This window comes from Mytilus edulis, chromosome 13, assembly GCF_963676685.1.
Source record: "Mytilus edulis chromosome 13, xbMytEdul2.2, whole genome shotgun sequence".
Classification (NCBI taxonomy): Eukaryota; Metazoa; Mollusca; class Bivalvia; order Mytilida; family Mytilidae; genus Mytilus; species Mytilus edulis.
Window position 1 is genome coordinate 36,907,377 of NC_092356.1, and position 12,111 is coordinate 36,919,487.

At 30.7% G+C, this 12,111-nt stretch overlaps 1 protein-coding gene across 1 annotated transcript in view; it reads left to right on the forward strand.

Annotated features, from left to right (window-relative positions):
- The first annotated feature begins 1,969 nt into the window (after window positions 1–1,969).
- LOC139500705 (membrane metallo-endopeptidase-like 1) overlaps window positions 1,970–12,111 on the forward strand; it is a 32,914-nt gene continuing 22,772 nt past the window's right edge. Inside the window, exons 1-3 of the mRNA XM_071289532.1 lie at window positions 1,970–2,231; window positions 6,680–6,804; window positions 7,791–7,832. Coding sequence (XP_071145633.1) covers window positions 2,149–2,231; window positions 6,680–6,804; window positions 7,791–7,832 — 250 coding nt within the window. The 5' untranslated portion in view covers window positions 1,970–2,148. The remainder of the gene's footprint in view (window positions 2,232–6,679; window positions 6,805–7,790; window positions 7,833–12,111) is intronic.

The window sequence follows — 12,111 nt, forward strand, 5'->3', positions numbered from 1 at the left end:
TTGAAACATTTCAAACATTATTCGAGATAGTGCACATATTTGCAGTCGTCAATCATATCCCCTAACCCGTAACAGTGGTATAACGGCACAACACAAGAACAAACCCTTTTTAAAAAGCAGTTGATACTGGACTTATCAGACCAACACATAGCACACAGAAAAACAACTGCTAGTAACAAAAAGACGTTGCTAATTAGGACACAAATTATAGATCCGAGAGTACTCACAGCTACTTATACTTAAGCTAGTTAAAAAAAAAATCACCAAAAAATACAAGAGCAGATTTGCTTTTATCAGAATCCTAAATATTTTATATCAATTGTATTATATCTTTATGTGAAGATTTATCTGAATAAATATTGTTTTCATGAAACATCCAAACATACTATCCACACTGACCTCTGTCCGCACTTGTTTAAATAAAAACAAAATGCTGCATCTAAGATTTTTTAAAATCGAGACATATGGATTCAGTACAAAGAATTCAAAACAGGCAGATAAAAACATAATATATTGTGAGATTCCAAATATTATAAGAATCATTTGATCGAATTTTTGAAGGACTGCATGTAAATTTTCCTGGCTGTATAGACAATTCAATTCAAGTCAATATTTATTGGAAAGAGCACAATAGAAGCGTGATACAAATACAGACAATGATATTTATATTAAAACGACATATTTATAATGAAAGATTATAGCAATAAAATATTTTTTTTTGTGCCGATAAAAAAATATCAAAAGGATCGTATAACAGAGTTCTACTGATAACCTTTCAGAAAAAAAATGATTTTCAAGGATCGATAAGTTTACTCATGCAGATCTAAAGTTTACGGGCTCTATAAATAATATCACCGTAAAAATGTTGATGTGATATCCCGTTTGGTAATAAGATTTCTACAGGTCTTGTGTAGTATTTTGTGTGTCTTTTAAATTATTTTTATTTTGCCTATATATAGCGTATGCTGTAGTTGTCTTTTTGCCATTTCTTTTTTGTTTACTGGGTTATATATACTTTAGTTGTCTTTCTTGTTTACTGGGTTATATATACATAAGCTATATGTTTGTTATTTCTTTCCAACTATAATGCATTGGTTCTCTTTTTGATACGCCTGTCTATTAAATTTGGATTAATGCTTTGGTAGTCATATGCATTTTGTTATATTCATCAAATGTAATACTTATAGTATTGGTCGTCATTTTGTTATTTATGTCTGATCTAAATACATTTGTATCTTAAAAGTTGTTTTGTCAAACATATGCATTTCTGATATTTGTGATTTGGATACACGAGACTATTAGACTATTATGGAATAACATATGGCAAAGGATATGATAAAATTTTGAAGGTGATATTCTGTTCCCCTTTTCTCGTAATGATTTACCCTTGGATGCGAATCATCTATAAATTTCATTGGTCAAGAACAACACTTCGGGTGCCATTTTGGGATTAGGAACTGTTCCCTCTATACCCTCTACCATAATTCACATACTAGGAATTCTGTGTGGATATTCTCGCTACGTTGAAGATCCATCGGTGGCCTTGTGCTACCCTCTGGTCTTTGGTACATGCAATGTTTCCATTCTCAATTCTATTCAAAACAATATTCCAAATGAATTTCAAATGTTAGAATTAATTTCTGATTACACATAATTTAAATGTTCGTTTACTTAATTGTGAAATGAATCAAATACTGTAATTTTAGTAGAACATATTTCTGAATGAAATATATTGTGAATGGTAATTCTTAGATAGTACTTGAAATAACTGAGGGTAATGAATTACGCATATTTAGACAGGGGTAATGATGAAAACACAACAGCGATCAATTGGATGTCTAATTGACTGAAAACAATTATCAGTTCATACTTATATTAAAAGAATTTAGAGAAAAGAGAATATTCAAAGTGGACGAAATTCATTACAAATAATCAACGACCTTTAAATTGCGATGTAACTATCATATCATTACTTTATTACCGCTAATGCAAACTTGTTTCAAGATGTGGTATTGTCCTACCGAATAACTCAAAGATAAAAACACCTTTCATTTGAACTAGAGCGTTGGGATTTCAACTATTGGCAGGTTTAGTTTTGGACATTTTCCACGTGTTTTTACGGTTTTTGTTAGCAGAGGTTTCTCTAAAATGTCAGAAAAAAAGTCATACGAATATGATAATGCAAAGAATGGAGATACTAAAATTGTACACTCAGGCGATGTCGAAATTCAGTAAGTACTTTAAAATTTATTTATGCAGTTTCTTATTTTACATAATGCTCATAAATTTGGGAGGGGGAGGGGTCCTTAATTTCTGTATTCTTTTTACGCTATGCTTCTCTATCCCTAACGTTTATTCCGAAAAAATCTAATTTTACTATTATTTTTTTTGTGATGAATTGATTTCTGTATAATTTACATCGTTCATTTCTTTATTCAGTGTTGAAGAATCCGCAAAGTGGAAATGAATTTATATTAGTTGCAAAACTTGTTTCCCAATCCACTATAGATAAACCCTATTATTTTCTACTTTTTGTGTATTTTGCTCATTTTTCACTTGTGTTTTAATTTAAATTTTACTTATTTACAGACATGTAATGCTAACCAGTTATATGAAAATATTATCACGTGAATATTTTACAAAATAATGGCGTTTAAACATAATTTATATTAACAATACAACAGAAAAAAACTATATCTATTTCGAATGTTTTAATAAATGGCAAAAATTCATTGTCGTTTCTGTGTTAATAAATGCAAGCAACATAAGCCACGATATGACTGATATTATTATCGACAAGATTTTAAATGATTCGGATAATAAAATAGTCAGCAAAAGAAACGATACAAGGCAATGTTTTTACCATAAATTATAAAATATAATACATTGTACAATGGTAAATAATTGCCCAATTGCTGTTATTTTTACAGAGTGTTATTTTGAATGCCTTTTCAGACATTTGAAAACTTAATTCGCATCTTCGAAATAAAATGCCGACTTTTAACATAATTTTCCGCAAAATAAATTTGACCCCTGTGTTCAATAACTCGATAATATTTGGTCAGATTCTTTTAATAATGCATTTGCTTTGTTAACGAATGCTTTTCATTGGATAATTTAACAGTTTTTCCTAGTTTATTATATTTTTTGATAAATTGGAGTTTTAACTTGTGTATCGATCGTTTCTTTTGTTGACTAGTATACAAGGATTATATATGTTAAAACTCTTTGTATATATAAAGGCACACATATATCAATAAACTGCATTGAATCAGTACAAGATACTCACATTCTCTGACATCTGTATCAATTTTTATTTTATTGAATACATGTACATCAGAAAACAATTGAAATTATAAGAACATACGTAATTGTGGAATTTTTTAAACTATTTTGTCAAATCAACATTAGCATCCATCGCTAGTTTTGATAATGATAAATGAAATATGTCTGTTTTATTTGATTTGATTTGACTTGCGTGTTTTGTATCGTTTCTGCAATCAGCATCCAAACACAAATATAAACATGAATAAAAGATCAAATTAAATATATAGAGAAAACTGATTCTGGGTGCTATTTTGATGCCCGATTTCGCAATAAGATTGATAAAAAAACAAAAAACAAAATATTTTACGCATTTCAGATTCTCGAAGATAATTCGTAACATCGTAAATGAAGGGTTTATTCAGGTGTTAGTATATATAACAGGAGCGTTACAGATATGAATACCACTATCCCAGTGCCCTACATTTGCTAATTTCTCTGTTGCATACATCAGAGGTATTTTACATATACCTGATGACAGCAATATTTGTACATGGACAATTTAGGACAGAGATTCTGGTTATTCAAAACTATATGTCCTCGTTAAATGACTATAATTTCATATCCAAAAAGGGACAATACTGACTTAGTTCGTTGTCACAGATCCGAAACTAGTGTTGTTCATATTAACATGCCATTGGATTCAGTAACAATTTTACCACAAATTACTTAAAACCTTAAGCGTTATTTTTTCCTAAATACACATATTTGGTTTGAAAGTTTGTCTATATACCTGTAGAACACTGGATATCTCAACTATTTTTACGGGATGTTGTTTATAAAGCTTGCATATTTAGAAACGATCCTTGTGAAATTATAGATCCTTTTGTATTGTGGTATTTTATGGTACAGACATTGATTTTTGTTATCAATTAATTAAAACATAATATGTACATATTATTGCTGTCCTGATACACCTTTGATATCATGTTCCGATTTGTACATATTTAATCAGGCCATCTTTTTCCCCATTTCAATTATTAAAATAATTCAAAGTGAAGCCTTTTATAGCTTGCTATACTGTATAGGTTTTGCTCATTTTTGAAGGCCGTACGGTGACCTGCAATTGCTTAATACTTTTACCTCATTTTGGTCTTCCTTTTGAAGTTCATATAATTGGCAATCTTGTTATTTTTATATTTAGAAAAAATAACTAGATTGATTAAAATACAGAGCTGTGCCATGAACGCATGATACGTCCGTTTCATATTATACTAAAGTTTGAACAACCTATTGACATACTTGTGTCTTGTCTATAAAATACATTCTTTTGTGAATAATGTAGATAAAAAGTATACCTAATGTACACTTTTCCCCTAGAACTAAAGTCTGAGAGCTTGTTTTAATTTCCCGACTATGTGTAAGTTGGCCAATAACGTGTTCCTGTTTGGGAAAGGGGGGGGGGGGGGGGGGGTTGCATTGCAGTCTAACATACTTAACCCAGAACATTTTAATCCAACCAAGTTAACGAACACGGCAAAATTTCAAAACTACATTTATAAATATTTTCTAGTGTAAATCCTGCAAATTACATCATGATTTTTGTCGGTCCAAAGCAGAAACATAAATCATTTCAAATTGAATAATATCACAAATGAATTACAATTGTGTTTAGATATGTTCATGGTCAATACCAATCGCTCGTAGATTTAATTTATGACCACCGATATTAGAAAATATTTATTTGTTCAGTATTGATTCAATAGATTTTCAAAATAATGTTATCATGTCTATGCGAAAGATATGACCGGGCTACCGTCTTTTGTCATAATATACGGCGCCGTTGTTTTCTTTCAACCACATACACTAAGTAGACTTCAATAAATTTTGTAATACTATGTTATCTTACAAGTAGATACCAATTCACAGGTATAAATTGTATATGTTATATGTATATGCATGCTTTGAATGCAATTTTATTTTGAGTGTTCATAATTATCTAACTAAAGCACATCGTCAAAAGGTCGATTTTGTTACCACATTACTTTTCGAACTTTGAATAAGAGAACGACCATTTATCTTAAAATACGGTCAATTTGCTGAAAAAATATTCTGGTCAAGCAGATGACAACAAAAATTGTTCTGAATCTAGATTTACCCTTATACACCTTATGGTGTTAAATTTTGAAGAAAAAATGATTTGATTTATAACGTTGAAAAAATAAAAAATAATATTCCCGCTTTGAGTGAAAAAAAATCTTACTTAAATTCGACAAAAAAATCTTACTTAAATTCGACAAAAAAATCTTACTTAAATTCGACAAAAAATCTTACTTAAATTCGACAAAAAAATCATACCAACCCCATCCCCGGGGTCCGTTTTCAGTTAAATGGTTGCTCCCTAACTTTCTTGTAGGGAAACAAATAATCAAGTACAACTTTAACATCTCAACATCACAGTTAGATGTTACTGAAAGGTGTATTTTTGCGTGTTTTGCTTGTTTTTATTATGTTAGGCTCTAATCAACGAAAAATAAAGATAAAGAAGATTGAAATTGATTTGACAGAAATAATAAGATACATGATTGATATGGCAACCCTTCGATTACATCATTTCCAAAATATCATATTATCTATACTAGAAAAAATAAATAAGTTGCCAATTACTATCATCTTTATCGAATGATTTTGAAGAATACAAAATATATCAGTTTTGACGTTCTAAAAGAGGGGCAAAAGATACCAGAGGGACACTCAAACTTACAGATAGAAAACAAACTGACAACGCCATGGATTACTAAAAAGAAAAAGAAAAACAGTAAAACAATAGTACACAAAGCACAACATAGAAAACTAAAGACTTAGCAACACGAACTCCACCGACAACTGAGGGTGATCTCAGGTGTTAAAACCTAATTTAACATTGAAAACACAATGAAGATTTTTAAAACGAGATATTTGATAAGATATTGGTCTAGATTTTAAAATGGATTACAATTTTTTTTTGTATTAATGAAAATTCTCTTTAACATTGTTAAAAGGTGTCAATGTTCAAAATATCAAAACAAGAGTATAATTTCAAAATCTGTGTAGTTACATGAACTTATTTACAAATTACAACACTAAGGTTTTTTTTACCCTAGGAATATATCACCTCAGCTATTTTCAGCTAAACTCTTCGGAATTGTGGATCTTTTTAATTGCACTACTTCATGCTTTATTTGGCCTTTTAACTTTTTGAAACGATAGTCACTGATTAGTCTTTTATCTATACGAAAAGCATGTCTAGCGATATATACACGTTTGAGCCTGGTATCTCTGAACCACTCCACCACAAAGGCTACATGTATATATATCTTTCTTTTAGTTGAGGAGTAAGGGAGTTTTTTTCTAGACGGTATCTTTATATTTGTAGATTCCAGGACAAAAGTAAACGAACAGCATTAGAGAAGATTCTTATTGCTGTTGTATTAATGTGTGTTGTTGTTATTATTGTTTTGGCTATTGTTGCAGCAATCAGGAAAAATGATAAAGAGTCGGGTAATTATTATAATTAAGTTGATTCTACTTTTGAGTTAGTGGCAGATCCCGTAATGGCGCGTAGAGATAGCCACAAAAAAATAATTGTTTCTCGCTATTTTTTTTATTTGTTAGCATACAATCGTCAAACATATTCTTGCGTATTACTATATTATCAGTTTCATGGAATTACGCCTCTTTTAATAACCTCGAAGTTTGTTTTTTTTATATTTGAACAATGCAGGATACTAGTAAAAAATCTAAGTATTTGCGATTTGATGAAAAAACGAAAACATTGGGCAACATGAGTGACGCCAATGCTTTAACTGTGTCATTTCTCATACATAGGTGAATTTATGATACATGCAGCCTCTGGCCTTTGTTAGTCTTGTATGATTTTAATTTTTAGTTTCTTGTGTATAATTCGGAGTTTAGTATGACGTCCATTATCACTGTACTATTATGCATATTTTAGGGGCCAGCTGAAGGACACCTACGGGTGCGGGAATTCTCGCTACATTGAAGACCCATTGGTTGCCTTCGGCTGTTGTTTGCTCTATGGTCGGGTGGTTGTCGCTTTGACATATTCACCATTTCCTTTCTCAATTTTATTTATTACTATTATGTTACACTAACTATGCTTCAGAATCGGAGTGTTGGTCTTAATTTTGAGACAAATATGTCATTTGTAAGGCCAGGATACATATAAAAACTTAAGTCCGCACATACATTATATATAAGCTAAAACACTAGATTCCTTACTTATCCTAGAAATTAAAATACATTTTCATTATTATATTCAATTTGATAAATATACTGAGGCAGCCGTAGACAAAAAAGTTCTTGAACTTATAGGCATTACCACGTTTTCTAGATTGGATCTGAATGAACTCTAGCCATTTTAATAACCATGCTTTATCTACATCATCGAGAACGATCTGTATTGTTTTTAGTTCCATGGTAAAATAATTTCTGTAGATCACACTGATTACACTATGTCTTTTCAGAAACAATTGGTGTGTGTACGTCAACAGAATGCACAGTGGCAGGTGAGTGTCGGGGCTAATTGACTTAATTTAAATATATAACACAAAACAACATATATACGTTACACCTGAAATTTGGGTTATTCCCGATTGTCCCACTTTTTAAAATTTTAGAGTTCTGATTGTCCCACATGAAAAGTTCTGATTGTCCCACATTATTTTTTTTATGTGAAATGTTCTTAAATAAACAGTAGCCTTGGTGTTTGTTTTGTTAAAATAACAAGAATTGATTATTACCTATTAAAAGTATAATTTTTGGATTATATATAAAATATGATTTTTCTTTTTAAATCATGAAATTAATGCACTTTTCATTAAATAATATAACATTAAGCATTAAAAAAATATATCTAAAATGTTACTTTTATTTATAAAACAAATTTAAATACCAACATTTATGATTATATTTTTTGTTTAAAATCTAGATAAATAAAATAATGCATATATATTAAAAAAAAAAAAAGTATAAATCCCGGGAAATGAAACTTGTATAAAATGGCCTTATTTCATGTTATGTGTATATTACACACGCAACACTTGGGATTCATTGTTATGGAATCAATTCTCGTGTTATTGGTTATGTACAGGCACCTACATCTGTTTGCCGGCGGTTGTTCCTTGCATATATGTAATAAATGTAAACACATGAATAGAAAGTAAGTCAAGAGTATGGACAGTCATAGGAATGCACACAATAAGCGATACAGTATTTTTTTTCTTTAATAAAATGATTTATACTATATAGTCAAAATGAACCAGAATGACTCTATGAATTAAGCAAACATCCGACAAAATATGTAACCGTGTCTTGAACATTACATAACTTTTTTTGGGTTTGAAATGTCCTTCTTTGGGGATTCCCTGTTTTTCCCACCTCCAAATTCCGCATATTGGACTTTCATCCTTTTTGAGGGTTAAATTTAATATTTATCACACATATCATAATATGTAAATCGAGATATTGATCAAAAAGCATTTTTATTTTAATTTTTTTTCTGTCGGCACTTTTTGAAATTGACCCTTCTGTGAAAAAAAACTGCTTGATATCTGATATTTTATGCTTTTACATTATATTATATGTTTGATGATATTTCATATTAATATGTGCAAAATAAAATATTTAATAATCATTTTAAGTTCTTGTTTTTTCCATATTTTACAAGAAAAATGATTAGTTACCTGCAACTACCTATTGTACACTATAAAAACAGATTAATCACAATAAAAACAATTCCCGATTGTCCCACAATTAAACTTCCCAATTGTCCCACATACATCTTCCCGATTGTCCCACAACATTTCAATACCTTTTTACCTGTAATTTCAAAAAGTGGGACAATCGGGAAGACACCGAAATTTGAAAATGTCGTTCAAGACAAGAGCAAAATAAACTAGATTTGTAATTGCTACCAATAACGGATGGCACCCTTCCCTCATAGCCAGGGTAACAACAGCCATTTTGAAAATTCCAAAGTCAAAGACTGCATCTACACATGTAAAATATCATTTCCGTGAAATTTGTAAAAGTTTGGAGCATTTTGAAATTTTGGACATTTTTGCTGTTTCCATGGTAACGGTAGCCATTTTGGAAATTCCGAAGTCAAATTTCATAGCAGCATATTCCAATTGATATGTGTATGAAGTTTCATCAATTTTTGAGCATTTTGATATTTTGGACAGTTTTGCTGTTTCCATGGTAACTGCGGCCGTATAGAAGAGCAAACTCCCAATTGCAAATCTGAAAAATAATAGAAAGAACAAAAAGAAACGAAGAGTAACAATATGTCCCCCAAACTCCGTTGATGGTGCCATAATAAACAAGCAAGCTGATTTTGCACCAAACAATGTTGCAGCATTTAGTGTAATGCATCTGGAAACAATAGATAAAGACTTATATCATATTATACTCAACGAGAGACCCAAAAAAGTAAAGAAAGTGGAAAACACACGCATAAAACAAATACAAAAATTAAGATTATTGAAAATTGGTTTCGATACCTGTTGATTCATACTTTCTTTAGATCTCACATTGATGAGCACTTTCAAAAATTGTAAATAATGCAGACCATTTATTTGGCTAATAATATTGCTGTATGGGATTTTCATTTTCCATTTTTATCAAAAGAACATTCCAAGTAGGAGGTAAATGAATACCATTTAAAAGATATCAAAAGCAAGGGCAATTTACACCAGTTTCCCCTCCCTCCAAAATAAAAAAGGAAGAAAAACTACGGAAGCCGATAAGGGCCATTCAAAAAAAAAATTTATGTCGTAATTACGACATAGCATGTCGTAATTTCGACATAACATGTCGTTATTACGACATCGCTATGTCGTAATTTCGACATAATATGTCGTTACAACGACATCGCTATGTCGTAATTTCAACATAACATGTCGTAATAACGACATAGCTATGTCGTAATAACGACATCGCTATGTATATAAAAGAATATGTATTATGATTGTCAAGAGACTAAATGACACAGCAATTAATAACTATAGGTCATATCATAATGCTCCCAATAATTAGAAAAAAACCGTATAATCAGCTATAAAAGAGGGACGAAAGATACCAGAGGGAGAGCCCCCGAAATTTTGTGTGACAGACAGTGTTATTAATTAATTGTTAGCTCCCTTGGTAAAACTCCAAATTTCATATTTAATGTATTTCACTGTTAAATGATTTACATGAAGCTTAATAAGTATATATTTGTTAATTGCAAAGCTTTTTGCTATTTAAATTCATTGGTTAAAGATATTTATTTATATTGTAAAGTTAAATATTTGTATCGTCGCAAAATATTTGGTCACCTTCTTCGGTTACCTTCTGTGAGAAACTTATATATTTTACAGATCCCATTTCACAGTAATACGTTATCTACTGTGGAAGGGTGGTACAGTCAATCATGGCCGATATGGATTTAATAATATATGGAATTATATGAGGATCGAGTTTGAGTACTACCAAGGGAAGCCAAGCCTTCTACCTTCCTGTAAATTAGCGAAAACTCCATGGCTTGTTGTAATAATTAAGTATTGATTGCTCTGTGTCTACTGTCAAACGTTGGGCACGATGTTCCTACAACACGACGTTACACTTTAAAAAAAGCGGCGTCGAAGAGGGTTTTGACTTTTTTAATTCGTTTTTTTTTATATGTTGGTTGATTCTGCTTCTGTTCGTTTTGTGATGTCATTTTATCATAAATTACCTCAAGTTGTGGAAACCGATTTAATAATGTTTACCCTTAAGTTATTTCAACTAAAAATGCATTACTGTCGCAAGTAATGTAGGAAGGAAAGATAGGACGGAAATAGATATAGGAAGATGTGGTACGGTTTTCCATAAACAATTTTTTTTTTAGATGTACAAAACTTTTGTCATATGATGTGTAACTTTCAAGGTGCATATCATCTGTCATTGTAAAATTTCTATATCTTAATTCAACCCCAATACAAATATATTTGATACTCTGCAAGTAAATCGAACATTTTTACCCTTGGTTAAATTTGAATAAAATTGTATTTTCCCTAGCACATAAGTTGTCGAAATACACCCCTTCAATAATTTGAACATTGGCTTGAGAATTATTTCCCCAAGTCATCTATAGTGTTTAACTTCTGAAATACATTTCAAAATATAGTAATCTACTGCTGGATCGTTCGCGAAAACGGCTTGTATAATCCCGGGTTTTTATTAATTCGATGAAACGGTTTTCGTCGCGGTTTGGGATTTGTCTTTCAATTACCTCTATTTCATGCACAAGTTTATATTGACGAAAAGTTCCGGCTTTGCTAGTACAGGAATTAATTTCATCACGACGGTTATAACATGAATAGCAGAACAAATTGCGAAGTAAAACATTCCTTGAACTGGTATAAGTCTTTTAATATTGGTGATTGCACCTTACTGAAGTGACGACTTTAAATGATCTATTTCGGAGTACTTCCACAACATAAATTTCACATTCGCATTATACATTAAGAGGACTGTCTTTGCAAAACTTGGAAGAAGTTCATGTAATGAGATTTTTTCCCCATTTCATCATTCTTTTAAATAAATCGTAAAAAGCTACAAACGATTAATAAAAATTGCAAAATTTAACATGTGTCGAACCTATGTCTCCGGGTGAAGTCTATAGCAATATGCGCTATTCTTTTTTTTTCGGCAGCAATCATCAACCTCTTTTTCCAAATTTCATAATGAACAATGAGGCAAATATTTGTACTTTTGTTAGATATTACAATTGCCTTTACTCTATTTATTCATTTTCTGCTATAT